Genomic DNA, 20686 nt, shown 5'->3' with positions numbered 1-20686 from the left:
TAACCCTCTCCTCCTCCTCTCGCGCTCTCCCCCAGGAACGGCAGTCCAATGCAAAGCGCAGCGAGTGCGAGTCTCCCTCCAGCACCAGCCCAGATGACAACACCCAGAGCTTCAAGTTCACCGGAGACGGCCAGGGGCTGCAGGTAACAAGGGCGGGGCAGGCCTGGCCCAGCGAGCCTCCATGTCTCCCTGCTTCTGTGTGTCTGTCTACCTGTGTGGCAGTGTGAGGGGTCAGTGTGTCAGTGTGTCTGTGTGTCAGTGTGTCTGTGTCAGGGGTCTGTGTCATTCTGTCTGTGTGTCTGTGTGAGGGGTCTGTGTCAGGGGTCTGTGTGAGGGGTCTGTGTCAGGGGTCTGTCTCAGTGTGTCTGTGTCAGGGGTCTGTGTCAGTGTGTCTGTGTGTCTGTGTGAGGGGTCTGTGTCAGGGGTCTGTGTCAGTCTGTCTGTGTGTCTGTGTGAGGGGTCTGTGTCAGTCTGTCTGTGTGAGGGGTCTGTGTCAGGGGTCTGTGTCAGTCTGTCTGTGTGTCTGTGTGAGGGGTCTGTGTGAGGGGTCTGTGTCAGGGGTCTGTCTCAGTGTCTCTGTGTCAGGGGTCTGTGTCAGTGTGTCTGTGTGTCTGTGTGAGGGGTCTGTGTCAGGGGTCTGTGTCAGTCTGTCTGTGTGTCTGTGTGAGGGGTCTGTGTCAGTCTGTCTGTGTGAGGGGTCTGTGTCAGGGGTCTGTGTCAGTCTGTCTGTGTGAGGGGTCTGTGTCAGGGGTCTGTGTCAGTCTGTCTGTGTGAGGGGTCTGTGTCAGGGGTCTGTGTCAGTGTGTCTGTGTGAGGGGTCTGTGTCGGGGGTCTGTGTCAGTCTGTCTGTGTGAGGGGTCTGTGTCAGGGGTCTGTGTCAGTCTGTCTGTGTGAGGGGTCTGTGTCAGTCTGTCTGTGTGAGGGGTCTGTGTCAGGGGTCTGTGTCAGTGTGTCTGTGTGAGGGGTCTGTGTCGGGGGTCTGTGTCAGTCTGTCTGTGTCAGGGGTCTGTGTGAGGGGTCTGTGTCAGTGTGTCTGTGTGAGGGGTCTGTGTCAGGGGTCTGTGTCAGTGTGTCTGTGTGAGGGGTCTGTGTCAGGGGTCTGTGTCAGTGTGTCTGTGTGAGGGGTCTGTGTGAGGGGTCTGTGTGAGGGGTCTGTGTCAGGGGTCTGTGTCAGTGTGTCTGTGTGAGGGGTCTGTGTCAGGGGTCTGTGTCAGTGTGTCTGTGTCAGTGTGTCTGTGTGAGGGGTCTGTGTCAGTGTGTCTGTGTGAGGGGTCTGTGTCAGGGGTCTGTGTCAGTGTGTCTGTGTGAGGGGTCTGTGTACAGGCTATGTGCTGGTTTTCCTAGGTGTGCTTGAAAGAGTGCGTGATGTGTCCAGGTAACACTTTCTTCCTGTCCAGATCACCCCTCTGCCGGGAACACACCCCCTCCTGGTCCTCGTGAACCCCAAGAGTGGCGGGCGGCAGGGCGAGAGGTGAGGCTCCTTCTCTTCCTGTCTCTCAGTGAAACTCGAACCCGGGGACTCTACTACAGGGAAGCGCATTCAAACCCGAGAACCAGAGGCGCTTCTTGATGCAAAGGGTTGTGGGAATGCCACGTACTGTACCACACCAGGCCTACATCAGTTTCTGACACACAGGCTCCTGCTGTCTTTTTAGTTAATAATCTTGAAGTCCCTTAATCTCACATCATATTCCTCATGTTCATCAGATCAGGTGGAAGATGTAAAAAGAAAAAGTAAGCTCATATTTGACTGTCCCATCGGGCCCAAGCTCTTCCTGGTGTCTGTAGAGTCAAGCGGACTGGAGAGCACAGGTTTCCCTCACTGGATGGGGAAGCAGTCCACACAATACTGGTCCCCCTGGTCCCAACTGGTATACTCAAGTTACAAGAGCAGTGTCTGCATCAAGGACTCAAACCTGCAACTCTACATTCGTGAATCCAGAGACCCACCCACTGAGCCACACGTCCCCCTAATTACAGAAACACAGATGTATTTATTAGAGCTTTTCAAGAAACTCAAATAGCAGTACAAAAGCAAGTAATACACATCTACTGGGCTTCTACAAAATGAAAGCCAGCTGTCTGATTGGACGAAGAGTGTAGAAACAGTTTAAATAGAGGCCTGGAGTGGAAATGCCCCCTGGTTGTCCTGCTGGTCCGGTCAGCGTAAGTGATGGGTGTGTGTGTGTGTGTCGGCAGGGTGCTCAGGAAGTTCCAGTACCTGCTGAACCCCAGGCAGGTGTACAGTCTGGACCGGGGAGGACCCATGGCCGGGTGAGTCTTCCCACGCTCCTCTGCCCTGTACTGCCCTGGGACATGGCATTCAAATCCACCTTCCTGTCATCCGGGGACATACAAGCGCAGTAGAAACAGCTCCAGCCGCTTGCAATGCTGCGAATGTTAAAGAACTGTTACTGGAAAACAAACGATCATCTCCCATCATTGGGGGATTATTACAAAGTGCAGAATATGGGTAATGAAAGACATGCCACATTTCTGTCTGTCTGTGTTGGATAGGCACACCTCTTTGACAGTGCCTTAATAAATAATAATAAAATGATGTTGAAAATGTAATGATCGTTTCGGTTTTCAAAAATGAAAGAGTTAAAGACCGTTTGTTTCCAGAGTAAGATTTGTTTTATCAGGTTTTGACTGATTCATGGATTAGGTGATGTACTGTCGGTAAATTGTTTGAGAGAGCAGAGCTCGTGCGCAGTGGGGCGCGAATGACAGGGCCCAGTCCTGAGAATGATCAGTGCTGGCTGTCCGCAGTCAGCCCCGCTTGCTGGCCATCTGCTGGCGGGTCAATTTGTGCAATTTCAGCTCTAGCTTTCAAAGGCAACAGCAGTTTTACAGCGCAGCTCCCCTTCACTGATATGCAAAACACTGAGCCTGTGAATCACTAAGGAATTCAAATGCATTTTAAGCTGTTGTGCAGAGCAGAGCTGGGCATACACCCTTCTCGCACTGCAGGGGAACCAGCTGAAGGGCAGGAAGTGGAGCATTTAGTTTGTAAAACGAGAGGAAGACGCTGAGCCTCCATATAATCCCGAACAACAGGCCTTTGGCATTCTGCTCTTATGGGGGCACGAGAGGTGAGTGCCCCCCTGCCCCCTGCAGTCACGACAGGAACAGGACTCACCGTCAAGCGCGTTGAGCATGATCCCTGCCTCCGAGAGAGAGAGAGGTACTTCAGAGAGCCAGGGCAGTGCCGAGACCCTCTCCATGGCCATATAAGGAGAAGCCTGCCCGTCTGCCTCTCTCCCTCCACCCCCTCCTCCTCTTTCTCTCTGGCTTTACCTTTATTGAGAGCCGAGAGGAAAAGCTTACAATTGGGCGGACAGCAGCAAAGCGCCCGTTCCCTTTGATATGACTGAATATGGAAAAACACACAGAGCTTCAATCGCTCCCTTGCCTGAGCAAGGCAGCAAACCAGGCCTGTTGTTTTACATGTTCCCAGCTGAGCCTGACAGGTCGTCACATCTGTGCTGTCTGCTCTGTACAGCCACAAAGCTCCGGCGCCTCTGTGCCAAAGGCTGCGTACTGTTTTGTGCTTCCTGTGCTGTACCTGCTCTGCAGCTAGAGAGAAGCCGATTCCCCTGTGTAAACACTGACAGAGCCCTCCCTGCATGTGCTCTGCCTATCCAACACGTGACCAGAGGGAAGGTAGTCCATGTTGATGTCTCCTGTGAGCACTGAGAGACATCCTCACTGTTGCCCCTGTCTTCTCTCTGGGTCTGAAGAAATTCCTCAGCTGGATTGATGGAGCTCTTCAGATCCTTGTCCAGCAGGGGGCAGCGTATGCTGCTGCAATACCACAGCCACATGGTCAGCGCAGCCCGTGTGGGGTGACCCACAGGGGCAGATTAAAGGCAGCTCCACTGCCAGATTAAAGCCCCTTTGAAGATCACAGGGCCTGCAGCCCCTCGCAGGACACGGAGCAGCGTTCCTGGAAGTGCTGCAGTAGACAAGTGACATTTAGGCCTCCAATCAAAGCAAAAAGCAAAAATACAAAAAAGATCATCTCTCCATCCATCGGCCTGCCTCTTTATTGCACAACCTTCACACATCAGAGCAGACAGAGGCCAACAGGTAGAGGTGTGTCTGTTTGCTCAGGCCCAGCGATCGCACCGCCCTCTGTGCATCAGCAACAGGCCAGCGGATTCTGGTTCACACTTTCTCCCTCTCCCTCTGTCTTTCACAGACTGAACTTCTTCCACGATGTCCCTGATTTCCGGGTGCTGGCGTGCGGAGGAGACGGGACAGTGGGCTGGATCTTGGACTGCATCGGTGGGCATCCATAAGAAGTGCAGCCTTATTAAGAGAAGAGGGAGCAATAATGCGGAATAATTGCAATTGCTTCCTTCTTCCCGATGACACATTTCAAGACTGCTAATACTTCACATAGACTGTTGATTTTGATTTTTGTCTTATTTACTCTGAAGGGTGGGTCATTAAAATAGACAGAAATTGGCCTTTATCGCCATGAGCCTCGGACTTGTCCACACACTCCTGTTATCCTGCGCTGATTTACGGCTGAGCAATTTGCTGACCAGGAGTGGCAGATGGTGGAAGTGCTGAGACACAGGAGAGATGCATTGTACTTGCATGCGATGGAAGCTGGCACATGGATATGACGCATCATTTTCTGAAATAAAATTGCTTTTCTGAGCTTTAGATGTTGGCCAATACAGTAAAACAAGGTCTGGGGAAAACAGGACCATGTAAACATAAGGTAGCCTCTGCTTTCTTCTGCTTTTGGAAACTGGCCTTTAAGAGACACGATGGATGAAGTATATTCAGCTCCTGGTTGCTGGCTGCTTATTGACCCGATGGGTCACTATTGACTCTGTTCTTCAACTGTTCTTAACCTCTCCTCCTCCTCCTCCTCTGTGTGCAGACAAGGCCAACTACACCAGGCATCCTCCTGTGGCAGTACTGCCCCTGGGTACGGGCAACGACCTGGCACGCTGCCTGCGCTGGGGCGGAGGTGAGAGGTCAGGGGTTGGGGGTCAGGGGTCGGGGGTCGGGGTGGGACAGGGCTCGTCAGCATGCCTAGGCCGAGCAGTTCTGTGTGTGCAAGCCCAGGCATTGATGCCAGTGAGGAGGTGGAGTTTGATATCGAATGTGGGGGTGATAGTGTGTGTGCACAGAGGTCTGGAGTGGTGTCCGGGGATGTGGCTTGACTGCATTGTGTCCTGTATGTAAGTGCGATAATGCGATACAAGGGCCGTCTGTGCGCGGGGGGGTGGGGTGTTACTGGCTTGAGGTGTCTCTGTCCGCTGGGAAGAGGCACAAACAGACACCACTGTGAATCAGAGAATCAGTGTCTCGCCATCTCTCCAGGCTACGAGGGAGGGAACCTGATGAAGTTCCTGCGGGACATTGAGCACAGCACGGAGGTGGTCCTGGACCGCTGGAGCATCGACGTCATCCCCAACAACAAGGAGGAGAAGGGCGACCCCGTCCCCTACAGCATTGTCAACAACTACTTCTCCATCGGCGTGGTAAGAGCCCGTCCACACGCGCCTCGCCAGTCCCCCTCCCGGGACAGGGCCACCCTGTCCAGGCCATCCGGGAAGCTCTTTATCGGACAGCTGATACTCCCCCAAAACCCAGCCGCTTAGGGAACGAACCTTGGATTGATTTCAGGTCTATTTCTGTCTGCCTCTCACATGTCTGGCAGTTTGACAAAAACACAGTCAAATAAAGATAAGGAGCATAAATTATTTTTGTGTTTCATCTGAATGTTTCAGAGCAAGGCGTCCATTTCGTTAGAAAGCAGGACTCTGAGCGCGAGATGACTGTCGTGTGGTGATTCCTCCGTCCCGAGCAGAGTCCCGCTCTGCAGCAGATTTTCGGGCTTTAAAAACCAGTCTTGCACAAAAAAAAGATTATTACAGTGTATTTTAAACATTTTAAAAACATATACTTCGTCATAATTTCTGCAGCAGAAGCTGTGTTTGATTTACGGGCGGCTGACTTGCTGATAACACTCTGAAATCTCTCCCTGTAATTCAGACAGACACCTGCCCTGCTTGCTCAGGCTGGAGTAAAACAATTTGCAGATTCATGATGCAAATTCAAGGCCAGCTATTACAGACTGGCAATTTAATTATTGCAATTCTCCTTTAACTGAAAAACATCTGAATAGCCACTTTGTGGTTGCCTGGCAACCCTTTATCTTCCCTTGTAATGCAATAACTATAATGGACACACACATTTAACTGGAGGAGGGCAGGGGGAGGTCAAGTACAAGTTTCTCAATGGGAGTTTTTGCTGGATTTTGAAGTTAACTCTTCAATCCCCAGAGAAAGAGCTAAATACTATTTTTGAAACAGTTTGGAGCGCAGCTACATTGACTACGCCATGAACAAGCAGTTCCGGCAACATCTGAAACCCAGATGGATATGTTCAGCATGAGCTAGGCACAGCACAGTCTCACTTCTCCTGGATGATCATTTTTAACAATAGACAAACCAGGGTATATCACTAGGACAAAACAACAATAAATAATGATCATAAGAGGCTTCACAATCCGAAATTCTGTTTTTGAATAGAATTAAGTGCATCAACTCCATCCTTCCATTAGTAGGAATCTATTTATCCATAGACAATCCCGTGACAATTCAGAGCTTGTCCTGAAAGAACAGGACACCCTGGATAAGACTGTTGTCTGTTGTAGGAATTCCAAATCCCTTCATGGGCTATTCTCTCAATACGAAAGACAGAAAATAAAGGAAGCTTCCCAGTTCAAAAGGCGAGCTCCAGTATTCTAGTCTACATTTCCTAAATCTCCCCTCTGCAGATAATAATGTTCCCAAATGAACAGAAAAGGCAAGGGTATGTCAGTACATCTCCATATAGAAAATACAGACCAGCACACCATTGCAACAGGCAAGGTAAGAACCTGAAGACCCAATCAGCCCTTTCTGTAGTGCAGTCACACATGTTTTAATATGTGATAATAGATTCTACATGTGAACCTCCTAGTGACCAAATATTCATCTGTACTGTATGTGTATAAATGAGAAATAACGATTCTTGCAGAGAGCAGAGTCATGGGGAAAATGATGTAGGTCCTTATTAGTGGGGTCATTAGAATCCATGATTGCATGTCAGTTTTTAAAGTGCATGTCAATACCGATCGACCTTTCCTCACCGCTGTCATCCCTCTGTTTTCATTCGGCACTGGTTAATGTTGACCTGTCAATGTAAATAATCGCATCAGATACAGAAAAAGGAAATGAACAAAAAAGAACTGTAAATGTAATGAAGACACCTGACATTGAAAAAGCAACCACATCAAATAAACAAGCAGTTATTCCAGCTCCAGAAAGTGAAACCAATCCAGTGTTTCATTAAAGTGCATTAGACGTAACAGTGTCCAAATAATGAATCATTTTATTTCTTTTTTGGACAGATCATTTGTCACGGTTGCTACCACTTGTTTAAAGTGTTTAGCTAAAGACTATGAAGAACGAGAGCCTCTTGTTCTGCTGTTCTGTTCAGTGAAACCTGTGTAGATCAGTGAAACGTTGTGTTTCCTTTCTTCTTTTTTTCAGCATGGAATAAACCTATTACTTGTTCCTTTGCATACTGTAGCACTGCATGTTAAAGGGTTAATACAAAACAAACCTTTATGAACCTGTATACTTACAAGGTCACAAAGATGAAGTTCAAAGTCATTAGTCTTATAAGAAAGTGTAGTCCCAGCTGCATTCTTGTAACGCAGTCATAGGATTCTGCTGTAACCACAGATAATGAATATGTCAGCTGCTCTCTAGATACGCAGTAACTGATTACACTCTGGGCAGCTAACAGATCTGCTTTCACGTGTTCACTGAGCTTTTTTTCCTCTCTGTGTTTTGCACACGTTTTCAAAAAGGGTAATTACAGGCTGTGTCTGCGCTGGAAAGTGTGAATTACAATCCCTACACTGTTTGAGGAAAGCTATAATACGGTTGCTTTTTTGAGGAGTGACACAGCAGGATCTCTTCTGAAATGTTAAGCTCATGAGCTGTTTAACAGTTTTTCACAAGTCTGATGACCATCCAACAGCATGGTCACAAGCATCCAACACAGAATCACTGGTGAAATAACATTCACTTCTTTAATAAGCACCAAGTCAATTCCTTTTTTTTTGCTTGGGAGAAAATGTAGTTAGCCCTCCTTTTCACCATTTTTTTAGCTCAGTGTTAGGTAATCCTGCTGGCCAGGTGATGGCAGAAGATTACTAATTGCTTGACTTTTTGCTCCAGGCTAAGCAGCTTAATGGGGGCAGTGTAGCGTAGGGGGTAAGTTTCTGGACTCAAGACGGACAGGTTGTGGGTTCATCTGCTGCTGACAATGCTGTTGTATCTTGATCAAAGTGCTTTATACAGCTGTATAAAAGGGGCTTGCATTTCTGGGGGTAGACTCTGGCGTCCTGTCCGGGGGGCTAGTCACATAATCTCTGTTCGCTCAACTTCATGGACACCAGGATGAGCTCTGGCCCTGATGAGCCTCTGTGTAGTGGAGATGACCTACCCTGCCTACCTGAGCCACGCAACAGGCCTGGCATGAGGGACAGCTGGGGCTTGGTGGGAGAGCTCCTGGCTGTCAGTCGCTCTCCGCATGCCTGAAGAGGAACATTCGGAAATCCTAGCATCAGCTCAGCTGGGGATGATGACAGGGTGTTGTGGACCTCATGACCTTTGACCTGCCATGTGGCAGCATTCTAGAACTCCACGTAGGCCCAAGAGGAGAGCAGGCGCGGGGATACTCTGAAGGTGTGCGTTTACAGCTCGGAAAACTGTTTCCTCAATGTGCTGGAGACCCTTCCTTCCTTCTACTGTGCTGTAACTGACACTCATAATCCTCAAACAGAGTGTCAGCTAAAACGAGCAGAGAGTGCTGTACCATTGCTGAGATCTAATGTTATTTTCTCTCAAGCTTTTTTTTTTTTGGTCTATACTCTATCAATTTTAAATCAGCTTCTTTAATGTCTGTGAAACTAGTAATGAACAAGGTTCATCCCCTTATTTAATCTCCGAGTGAATTTACATCCTGGGACCTTGAATTTCCCTTTCATTCTGCCAGTGGCGGGGATGTAAGGAGAAAACTGTTCTGCACCATTCCTTCACTAATTATCAGCGACGGGATTATAACAAGGATCCCATTTTCACACGCCTTTTAAATGATCTTTCTTCAAGCCTCAGTACTTTCTTGGTCATTTTTTTCAGCCACTAATGAAAAACAATGTATTTTTTGCGAGCGATTGCATACGACGTGGTAAAAATAAGACAGCGTTTGCCGTTTTTAAGTGGGAGGGGGGGAGGAAGTATTTTTAGAGTTCAGAAAAAGACAAAAAAAAGGCAGGAAGGATTATCAATAAAGTGGCACTAACTTGTTGGAATGCGAAACACTGCGGGGACGTTACATAACGCTGCCTCCCACACAAACATCCCTGGTGGCCACTCTCTGGCAGGTTGGATGTGGCTCCCACTGCCTGTTTTTAAAGAGCTTCGTTCTCATGCCTTCAGCTCAGAAGCACATTACAGGGAAGGACAGAAAGACAATCGCAAAACAAAACAAAGATGTGTCTGTAGGAGCTCCACTGGGGGGTATTGTTTTCATGGCTCACAGGCCGGAGTGTGTCAGGTGCTCGGCGCGCCCGAGGGCGGCCAGAGAACAGAGGTGCCCTGGGCCTGCCTGTCCCGTGGGCAAAACCCACAAACGGGTTTGTCTGCTGATGCTTCTAACCGGAGCAACTCCAGTAAAGCAGCCACCAGCGCGGCTGGGGATTTTAGTGGAACAAGACTCAGGGACACAACTGCAGCCTCGCACCTGGGATTCTGACCCACCAGCGTCCCATTCGCAGTCCAGAACCCTGGTCAGCACTGCCGCCCAATTGGTGGCTCAAGCACAGCTCCCTCACACGTGAGCAGCTTTCGCTGGCCCTGTCTGCTTGAGTCACACCTGAGCAGTCGGCTCCGATCTCGAGGGCTCTGTTTGGGGAAAGTAAAAGGTGACTGAAATTGCAGTAATCCCTATATTTCTGTCCGTCCCTCCCTCCTCGCCTTCATCCGCTGGAGGGAACAGAGCTTTGCTGAGATGTGGATCATGCGCTGGCTTGTGTTATTTTCTCACCTGCCATGAAAGCCATATTGCAATATTGTCTGTAGAAACAAAACTACTGATTATCGTGAGGTCCCTGAGGTCATAGTAACATGAAACCTGTCCTTCAGTCACCAAATTTCCAAAGCATCCCAAGTTATCGGTGTCCCTGCATGCTGAACATTTGTTTTGATGGTAACTGATATTTAGTACGGGACATCGATCAAGTCTGCACGTAATCAAATAACTGCAATCCCTAGGAATCACTCAGCTAATTGCCTGAAAGGAGAGCCTGTCTCTCTGTATGCAGTTGTTAGATTAGTAGCCTAAAAATGACTGCAGGAACATTAAAAAATCAGCCACTTAAGTCAGATGCACTATGGTTTTCTCAGATATGGGTCCAGATGTGCAACAGAACCTGTCTGAGGATGATGTATCCTCATAGTGTTTATCCCCAAATAAGGAGGTTCCCCTAAAAGCCCTAAAGGCCAAGTAGGATGCCACCTGTGTGAACTGTTAAAAGGATTACATCAGCCCATGCATTACCAGCAAAATCACCCCAGACTATTGGCTAGAGATGAAGTGATTGCTTTGTGCAGTCATTAGGCTTCTTTATGTACTGTATCAGCATTACTCCCCAGAGCAGGAATCATCAATGCTGTGCATTACCAGAGGCTTTCTCATATTCATTACTTATTAATTGTGCACAGAATTCCAAGAGCAGCTTGGATTTGAACCTTGTATTTGTGTTACAGCGCTGGCTCAGGGGATAGCATGCAGTGCTTCAGCTATGGCACTTCCAGCGCTGAAGGGGAGGGGGGGGTGCGTTATTGCTGGCACGGGCTGAAGGTCAGGGGAAGTATCAGTGACAGGAAGTGTCATGCTGCCAGCTCGGACTAGCTTACCTTGGTAATGAACGACCGTGCTGAGTGACACCTGGCCCATCTTAAAGATAGGCTCTGAGAAAAAACAGATCCCCCCCCCCCAACCCAAACCCTTGCCCTAGCTCCCCCTATCCAAGCCTGCTAAATGCACACCCTGTGACCAGCCATGACCTCACTCCCTGGGACAGAGGGAGCTCCAGAGCCATGCTGGGCAAGTACTGTCAAGTGCACTGTCAGTCTGCATTGGAGATCCTCGTGCAGCAGCTAATCTTTCTCAATGACTCTGCACCCTGTGCTCTATTTTTTCTATTTTAAAATTGCCAAAGATTAGCGTGTTGTTTGTCTGGTTGCGGGCTTTAGAAGGAGCTCCAAAACCACAGGGCCTAGAGGCCCAGAACAGTGTTAAAATAGACCGTTCAGTCAATAATTGAATGATGAGGTCATCGCGGATCAAGGGGAGAGAAAGCCAGACGACAAAGGAGAATCAGCTGGGCAGTGCATAGGTGTTTAAACAGTGGCTGTGATCACACGTGTCATCCAGAGAGACTGGGCCGAGCGGGGCTGTGACTCAGTAAAGCGTTTCTCGTACCGCTGCTCCTCCAAGCTTTGTGGTTTCTGCCCGTAATCTCCTCGTTTCTGGGTGAGTGTGGACACCAGAGCCGTGTGGTCACAGCGGTGACACAGCAGCACGCTTTGATGTTAAAACAATTGAGCGGCACCAAATGGCCACCCAGCAGAATGGATGTTTTTTTTTTTCTTTCCTGGGAGTCGCCCAGGCAGCTGGCTGCAGGTGACATTTTCAGGCAACTTTTTCCACGTCCACAGTTCAAATAACAAGATCAAAAGTGGCCTTGATCTGAGAAACAGCGAGGGCTTTTTGCAAATGTCACATGTGGTCTCATGTTCTTAAGGTTGCAGATGAGATGAGGCCATTCTGCTAATCAGGTCCACTCAGTAGTATAACACTTGAGGCCATCCTCTTCACTCTACTGCTGTATCATGAGCAGATTTAATAGAACATAAGGAGGGTTACAGGCAAGGGCCCATCCAGCCTGTTTGATAGTGCAAAGTTATTTGATCCCACAATCTCATCCAGTCAATTTCTTGTAAGGCTTCAACACCGTGGCCAGGTAGTTTGGGTACCCTTTGGGTAGAGAAGTGCCTCTCATTGCAGTTTGGAAATGCACTAAAGTAGTAGTGTACTACTTGTCCCCTCTACATGTTCCCCCTGCAAGCTGCCCAGTTTCACCAGCAGAGACAGGAGCAGGCCTGCCCTCAGTCAGGATCCACCACATCGCGGTTCAGATCTCGCCCAGAGACGCAGCCCACAAAGCCCCACAGAGCAAGCCGGGGCAGGCCCGAAAGAAAATAAGCCTTCATCCAAAAAAGAAGTCTGTGGTCAGTCCTGCTCTATTACTGAGAGAGCAGCCCGTTACTTATACAGCCATGTGCGCTTAAAGTGAACATCTGTCGCTGTCGGCACCAGACCCTCTCACTTCAGTTACAGTTGATGTTGTTTCCCACACGAGAGGCGGAGAGCACACAGATGTATCAGTTCGGCTGTTGATCTATTTTAGGACGTGTTGGCTGATGGTAGATAATGTGGGAATCACGCGGATGGGAGGAGGGCGGGACGACCCGCCGCTGAATCAGGGCCCGACTGCCAGAGTAACTGATTTTTCAACACAGGCGCAGCACCTGCAGGTCCTCCAGGAAGCGGGCTGCAGGTGGCACAATCTGCCGGCCCATCTCCTGCCCCCCGGGCAGCGGGGCGCGCGTGGGGCTGCCAGGGCACAGCCACATCCCCAACGCCGCGCGCTGTTGCTCAGTACGAGCGGGAGCAGGGCCCCGCTGTTTCTCGCCTGGCTTTTTTTTATTTTGTTGCACAGCGGTGAGGTTTTTTCCTCGAGCTTTCTCCTCTGCCTCCCTGCCCGTCCTGTTTCGTCTCTGTTCTGTCCTCTTGTAGCAGCAGGCAGGGCCCTGACGCCCCCACACCTCCCCGGCCCTCCTCCTCTCCCTCCTTCCCAGCCAGGGAGTGTGGAAGGCCTGGCTGGTTCCTTCAGTCTGGGGAACGGTCACAATAATAAGAAGAGACATTGTCCCTTCGGGCTTCAATCCCCGTGTGTCCTCCTGCTCAGCAGTGTTGGCAAGCATTGGACCTGAAAAGCATCTGTGTGTAAAAGACTGGGCAGTTGCTTGCTCGTGGCCCAGGCCAGTATGCACCTCTCTCTGAGCCCGTTATCTGATCCGATCATCTGAGACCGTTACGGTGACCTCATCCCCTTCATTAGCTGAGGTTGTTTTTTTAAAGCTTTGTTTTAAGCCTTCATTAACTACAACCTCTGCGCTTTTGTCATGTGAGAATCCTTTCCCTGGAGCCACAGTGAAATCCATGATGACGTCATAGCCAATATTTTTATAGGCCTCGAAGCTGTGTGGCTCATACTAATGGGTTGCCTGACAATGGCATTGGAATATGATACTGTGTTAGGTAGCATTTCATTTGAATAAAAGTCCTTCGAAGTCTATAAATTAAAAATTGCCCTATATAGCTATTGTTCCTTTGTTCCCTTCATTTTTTAGTGTTTACATGGCTGTTGTCCCACAGCTTGGATGACCTGTTTAATTTTGCTTCCTGTGAATGAATGGACCAAGACACTGACTACCCAGTGTTTGGCCCTAATTCTCCACCTGGCTGCTCTAGAGCCCTGCTCTTCACAGCAGCTAACCTCCCAGCAGGTCAATGTGAGACTTCGTCCTTAGTCTTAGTCCTGTCCACTGAGAGGCCTCTCTGTCTCTGTGTCTCCCGCAGGACGCCTCCATCGCACACCGCTTCCACCTGATGAGGGAGAAGCACCCGGAGAAGTTCAACAGCAGGTACGACCCCAGCCCTCCCTGGCAGGGTGAGCACGCAGCACCATCGGCAGCTGGGCTGGTTTTCATGGATATCGGTGTTCTATCTGTCTCTCTGACAGGGAAAAACTGGCGCTGTCCAGTCAGTGTCCCATGATCTGACTCTGTCACTGTTGGCTTTAGGGTTAGAGTTGTAGATGATATGTACAAGCGCTGTCCAGTCAGTGTACCATGATCCGACTCTGTTACTGTGGGCTTTAGGGTAAAATTTGTTGATGATGTATGACCAGTGCTGTCTGGTCTGTGTATCACGATCTGGCTCTGTTGCTTTCGTCCAGCAAAGGCAGGTAATCACAGCTTCATTCTGTTTTATTTTTCTATAGCACATTACATTTGTTACCTTATTTCTTACACTTTGGGCAAGAAAGAATGAAAATGGATAAAAGGGCTAGCAACTCTGAAAAATTTAATTTGTTTGCCTTTCCCTTGGTGAATATGAAGCAGATCTCTAGGGGATAAAACTATTCAGTGCTCATGAACTACCCTTGGGAGAGTGTTTAAAGTACTTATGGTACTTACAAGTGGTGAAATTACTTAGACTACCATTCTCTACCCTGGGTGATCCGCTAGAGCTGGGATCCATGACCTCACAGATCAATTAGTCGCATCGCAGATCACAGATCAATCCCGTGTGCGATCCCATGGCTAGGTGCTTGGACTACGGCTAACTTGAAACACCAGTCTGATGTCATTCTTCGGGGAAAGTGCCTTGGAGCTGCTGCATTATCGAAAGGACTGATGCAACCAGATGCAACTCCAGCAATCGGAGAAGCTGCTGTTTATTGAATTGCTTTTCACTTCATTTACATCACATGATCCTGTAGCTACACTATAGCTAGCAGAAGGTCTCATAATATGTCATCTCTGTCGACCATTATTTCTAGGCTCTTGGTTGACCAAAGAGAAAAGGAGAGTTTAACATCACTGGCTTCTGGGTAAAGTTGTGCATCTCTCAGTCTAAGTTTAGATGTCCTCTCAAAGTAGAATTTCACCTTGCTACAAAGCTTTTAAACGGCAAGCCAGCCAGGAGTTTAAATTAATGAACTTTCACTGCATCTTGTTTCTTTTTTCTTTGCTGATGCAAATAATACTATAAAGGTCATTTCTCATGGCAAAACTTTTTCACATCTGACTGGATGACTTGTGTTGTGTCTTCATCAAAATGGGCCCCATAGAGGCCTGTGGATTTACATGGTGGTGATTTGTTGTGACTCTCAAAATGTTGTAAAATCTCACCAACGCTGCTGTAACCCTGGTGGAACTGTGGGTTCGGTCTGTACAGGTCTGAATAGCTGCTGTGTTGATAAAACACACCCAGTGAAATCTGCCTTCTCACAGCTAACACAAAGGAGCTCATTGTCTTCTGTTTACAACTCCTGCTTTTATATTTACATCGAGATTTTTCTTTTTCTGTGCTCAGCATCAGATGGTGATAGAGAGCTCATGATGAATAAAACATTCTCATTAAGTACCAGTATTATGTAATTGGCTTCCTGTCATATTATCAAGGGTACATTTCCAGAAATGACGCAAGCAGCTTAAAGATCATTCATCGCAGAAGAAGCCTCACAATGGATCGAATCTTTTATTAGAATGAAACAATCGTTAATTGTTCAATACAGTGGAATTTGATAGGAAAATGTTTTGTTTAGCTTTGCAAGCTATTAATCATCAGTGACTTCAGACATTTGCCAAAGCAGTGTTTGTCTTCAAAAGCTCAGAATGCAAGAAATGTTACAAATCAAAGCCTTTTGTCCTATCATGCCTATTTAGTTGTTAGAAGTGTAATGATTTAATGTAGAGAGTAGAGCAGTTTATTGCTGCATGTACATTGGAAGTCTTAATCATGCTGATCTCTCGGGACATGCACAGTACAACAGACAACACTACACAATGTAGACAACAGGAACAATAAACATATTGTGGAAAAATAAATAAATATGTCGTCATGCGACGGAGAGAAAAAAAAGGGTAGACTATGCAAAAAGTGCAGAGTGCAGATGTGTATGTGTAATGGTGAACGTACCTGTCGTTCAGCACGTCTGAGGCCTGCTCTGGGTGGTGCATGCTGAGACGCTCTCTGAAGTGTTACCTGTGAGTGCAGGGAGCTGGAGGGAAAGCGGGGAATAGTCAGGCATGAGCCTGTGTAACGTGCTGAGTCAGAATCAGGTGTATTGGCCTCCAGGCTCAGTGAGACACCCAGGCTGATGGCTCCATAGACGCAGGCACAGATGGATCTGGGACAAAATTCGGAATAAGGGGGAAGGTGTTAGCTGGGGCAGTGTTCCACGGAGAACAGAGTGGGAGTCACTCGGTGCGCCCAGGGATTAGGAACATTAATAGAGTGAACCAGCTCTAGAACAGTGCAGGGCTACAGCTCTCCAGCGACTCCAGTGACTGTTCCCTGTTTGGAAGAAGGAAGCTGAAGGAGTGATGCTCCGGTCTGTGCTGCTTCTGACAGTGAGATCCACATTTTACTAGACTTCTTACAATTACAGTTAACTGTATGAAACTGGGAAATATTTGCTTGCATAGACACTACTTTCTAGAATGGTTTTACTTACCAGATTATCATGCTTTTTTCTTAGTGGTTTTGGGATGGCATGGCTTTCCCAGTCTTAATGTGACTCTTAATGGTGTTTCTGTAGTCCCTGTTAAACAGATGCAGATGCTAGAGAGCTGGGAATGATGGGATTGCGCAGCATGCCCTGCGTGACACCGTGTATCTTTGTGCATGTCGGGCCCTTTAGATGATAAATCTATAAGCAGCACTTGACATCAATGTCTAGCCACCCAGTACAGAGCCACACACTTCCGTCTGCGTCAAGGTTAAGGGAGGTAGAGGAGAATCTTACCAACAAAACTGACCATTAGTAGCTTTAAATAAACAAAAAAGACTAAAATAACTCACTCAATCTTGCTCCACCAAGAAAGAAGATTACCCCTCTCTACTGATTTTCTTGTCGTGTCTGTAGGATAAAGTACAGTAGTTCTTTTAATGTCCTAGCTCCAATCCCCTGCTTTTAACTGGGTAATGTACTTTTTTTCCTCCACATGCGGCCACGATGTCTGTAATGTGATGGGTGGAGATCCTCACAAATCACTTCATCTGAAAAAATGAAAAGGATTCTGGTCATTCTAATTCAGTGACTGCTAGTCATCCAAGGATTGTCAAATTGTAGCACTGTGGGATTAACGGCCTGGGAAACAGAGTGGGTATAACACTTAGGTGTTAAAATCCTTACAAATTCCCCTCCTCCCAGTTCCCCAGCCTCCTGTATTAGCCTGATAGGACAGAGGAGGCAGTTTGATGTGGGTCTTTTGATCCTGATCAGGCTATTGTGTGTCTGAGCCTGTCTTCCCACCTCCCTTATTCACACACCAGAACAATGAGCATGTGTGAGTGCTGACACCTCTGAGGAGAACAGCTAATAACTCAGTTCTGTGAAAATACCAGCAGCCAGACAAGTCCAGCCAGCAGCCCCATTGCTAATAGCGGCAATCTGTAAGACAATGCAGAAGGCATTCTCTGAATTTCAGCCCCTATTCTCTGTGCTGCCTTTGAGAGCCCCCAAGGGGATCGCAGCCATGTGTGTGTCACAGACCTGTTGCGAAGTGAACTTGTGCTTTGTTGTGCAGTGCTGCAGCAGCTGTGATGAGATCAAGAGGGCCCAGCCTGTATTGACACTAAAAAGCTGGGCACTTTAGAGCTAGGCAGTGGCCTTTTGAGTTTGTTTAGAACTGGCGCACAAACACACACCATTTACAAGAATGTTTTTGCACTGTATCAAACCCAGTGGGTTTTTGTTTCATTATATAAATGTGTATCAAGGCGGCACAGTGATGCAGTGGCCAGCATTGTGCCTTGCAGCGCTGGAGCCCTGGGTTCGAATCCTGCGTAGAGTTTTTATGTTCTCCCTGTGTTCGCCTTGGTTTCTTTGGGGCGCTCTGAATTCCCCCTACGGTCCGAAAACAGAACGGTGGGTTAATTGGCTTCTGGAAATATTGGCCCTGGTGTGTGTATCTGTGTTTGTGTGTCTGTGTGTGTGCTCTGTGATTGACTGGCGTCCCATCCAGAGTGTATCCTGCCTTGTTCCCATTGCTTGCCAGGTTAGGCTCTGGCTCCCTCGCACCCTGTATTGGATTAAGTGGTTGGAAAATGTAAATATATTTTATTGCAACTCGAAAGAGATCCCCCCTGCAATATGTATTTATCCTACTGGAATATAGTATTCATGTTTCTTTCTTTTTCGTGATTAACATGAGGGAATTAATAAGGAAGGGAGTTTCCTTATTTTTTGGAAAGAAAGAACTCAAACAAAAACACACAATTAAATTGGGATTTAACAATTACTACACTATTTAGCTTATTGTCATCCATTTCAACTTCTAAATACAATTAAAAAAATGCATGGTAAGGTACTATGTAGATTAGACAAGAGCGTCTATCTGGAATGGTAAAGATCGATTTGACTTGAGCCTGTGTGGAGCTCTGTTTCATAACCCATTAGGTTACTGCCCTCCAGTGCAAGAAGCTGCATGCTAGGAAATGAGCTTGATCGAATCTAGGCAACTGTTAAAGTACAATACCTACCTGACAAATAGCTAAATAACTCCGCAAGCATTTGCATCTTGAGTGATTTGTTTAGTGCTTGCATCCTCCGGGCGCTGTTATAAGCCTGTCAAAACAAATTTCTCAGATGAAGCATACCACAAGCTTATCAACAGCAGCATCTCACCCTGCTGCAATGACACGTCACAGCAAAACACGTCTCCCATTGAGATACTGGCGATTGCCTGGAACTAATCCCCTGGTTTTCTAGTCTTATTGCGGTGCAGCGAATGTTCTGAACATTTTAATATGGAATCTCCCTGTTACAGAGCACATCAAAGACACTCATCGGAGACATGGAAAAATACAAGATGGCCAGCTATATTTTTGCATTGCTCACTCCAGGTCTGCCACTCAGGACACATCACAATGCATTAGTGAGACTGTTCCTCTGTGTGGAGCTTGTAACCTAGCTGCAACTAGACAGTGGTTGAAAGGGCTCGATTCCGGAATCATGTTCCAAAGACAGGAGAGGTAGGAATGCGCCATCTTCATCCCAATGCAGGATGGCCTGCATCTCTGCAGTCTGCGAAAGTCAGGCCTGATCCGCGCAGCGGAGCCGCCCTGCCTGCTGTTGACAGTGTGCCCATAGACAGGCAGTGCCATAGCTGTGTAACAGTGCTGGAACACTGAGCACTGCATTCCCTGTGACTAACTGAAAGGGTTTGGAAACCGAAAGCTGATCAAATGCGGGGAAGAACTGTAATACCCTTTGCAGACATTCCAGCCTAAACATCTCTGCAAATTCTCCTTTGCTGGCTGGCTCCCAATGTTCCCAGCATGGCTGCAGTGTTGAGCTCTTTGACCTGCTCTGGGATAGTTATCAACCAGACTATCAGTGGTTGAGATTACATTAATAATGAATAATTCCTTGCCTTTAGAAAGTACCTTTCATCCCAAAGGATGAAAGTGTTAAGAATTAGCATCTTAACCACGGTTTTGCCTACCTGATACGATCTCCTCCTTCAGTCCGTGTCAAGCTACGGACACTGGCTGGGTGTGGTCAGCGGAGTGGGGTCAGCACAGACCTCTCCTCCCTCACACATGCCTCTGCTTGGAGCCAGGTATCTCGGGGAGAATCAGCAGGACAATTAAAACACACCCCGGACTCCAAACACAGAGCTGCTCCACAGTTGTTAAACTAGCCTAATGGGCAGATTGTTATCTATAAAGGCAGCTGGGAAAAACAAAGGCTAGAGTCATGTCCTGGGGCAGCTAAGCAGAACAGCGCCCAGTAGGGTGCAGTTCCTGAGCCCACTGATGCTGCACGTTCTTCAGTTTCCCCCCTGCACTCCAGCGAGCAGCTTCCTGAACACAGACAGGTCAGCTCCCAGAGCTCCCAGCGCTGACACCATGGCTACAGGGTGGAGCTCGATGGCCTGCTCTGGGATAGCTCTCCGCCAGGCTGTCAGTGGCTGACACGACATTGATTATTATTCATTCCTCTCCTTTCAATAGTACCTTTCTTCCCAAAGGACCCTAAAAGCTCTTCACATCCTGGAGGGAACCCACTTCACCCAGCACTGAAGTGTAGCCCCCACCAGCATCTCAGGTGGACAAGTAAGACACTGCTTCACCAGTTGACTTCAGGGGGATCTTCAGGTAGTTCTGTATCATTAAGAATAAGACAGGCTAGTGGGACTTAGCTTCCTGGCTTCTCTGACTCGCGTTGTAAAGGTTTTCCAGCGTTTTCCAGCATACTTTTAATTTCCTCGGTTTGTTTTCTGCTGAAGAAGAGAATGAATATTCTGACTCTCAGATCCTCAGATTGCTTTTCACGTGCTGTGTCAACTGACATTCAAATTAACATTTCAGAACTGAGCACTTTAAGTTGCTTAGTGATAGATGCCTCTTTGGGTCCTCGCTCTGTGCCGTTCTCAATAGGCGATTGAGAGCAGTCGCGCCTGCTGGCTCAGTTCCTTTCTCTGTGGTCAAAGAAGGACTTTATTTCTCTCACTGGAGCTGCCTTGGCTCACACAGTCCAAAGGGGACTTTTGTAATCAATCCCCAGCTTTGCCATTAAGCATGCTTTCTTTTTTTAGTACATGCTGAGCAATATTTGCACCACACTCCTTCTATGCAGACTGAATCTCTCTGTCTAGATCCCTGGCTTTTGCTCAAAGTTTTGCAAAGTCTCCCCAATCAATTTAGCTCCTTGAAATATGTGGCCAAATCTTTC

General features: G+C 47.8%; 1 protein-coding gene across 7 annotated transcripts in view; it reads left to right on the top strand.

Moving 5' to 3' along the window:
• LOC102696659 (diacylglycerol kinase beta) overlaps positions 1–20686 on the top strand; it is an 80192-nt gene that overhangs the window by 39271 nt on the left and 20235 nt on the right. For all 7 annotated transcript variants that reach the window (XM_069196298.1, XM_069196299.1, XM_069196294.1 and 4 more), the window contains 7 exons: positions 36–143; positions 1398–1471; positions 2200–2274; positions 4205–4290; positions 4901–4990; positions 5347–5507; positions 13795–13859. In XM_069196298.1, coding sequence (XP_069052399.1) covers positions 36–143; positions 1398–1471; positions 2200–2274; positions 4205–4290; positions 4901–4990; positions 5347–5507; positions 13795–13859 — 659 coding nt within the window. The remainder of the gene's footprint in view (positions 1–35; positions 144–1397; positions 1472–2199; positions 2275–4204; positions 4291–4900; positions 4991–5346; positions 5508–13794; positions 13860–20686) is intronic.

The sequence above is a fragment of the Lepisosteus oculatus genome, chromosome 12, assembly GCF_040954835.1.
Source record: "Lepisosteus oculatus isolate fLepOcu1 chromosome 12, fLepOcu1.hap2, whole genome shotgun sequence".
Classification (NCBI taxonomy): Eukaryota; Metazoa; Chordata; class Actinopteri; order Semionotiformes; family Lepisosteidae; genus Lepisosteus; species Lepisosteus oculatus.
This window is presented reverse-complemented; position numbering and strand designations above follow the sequence as displayed.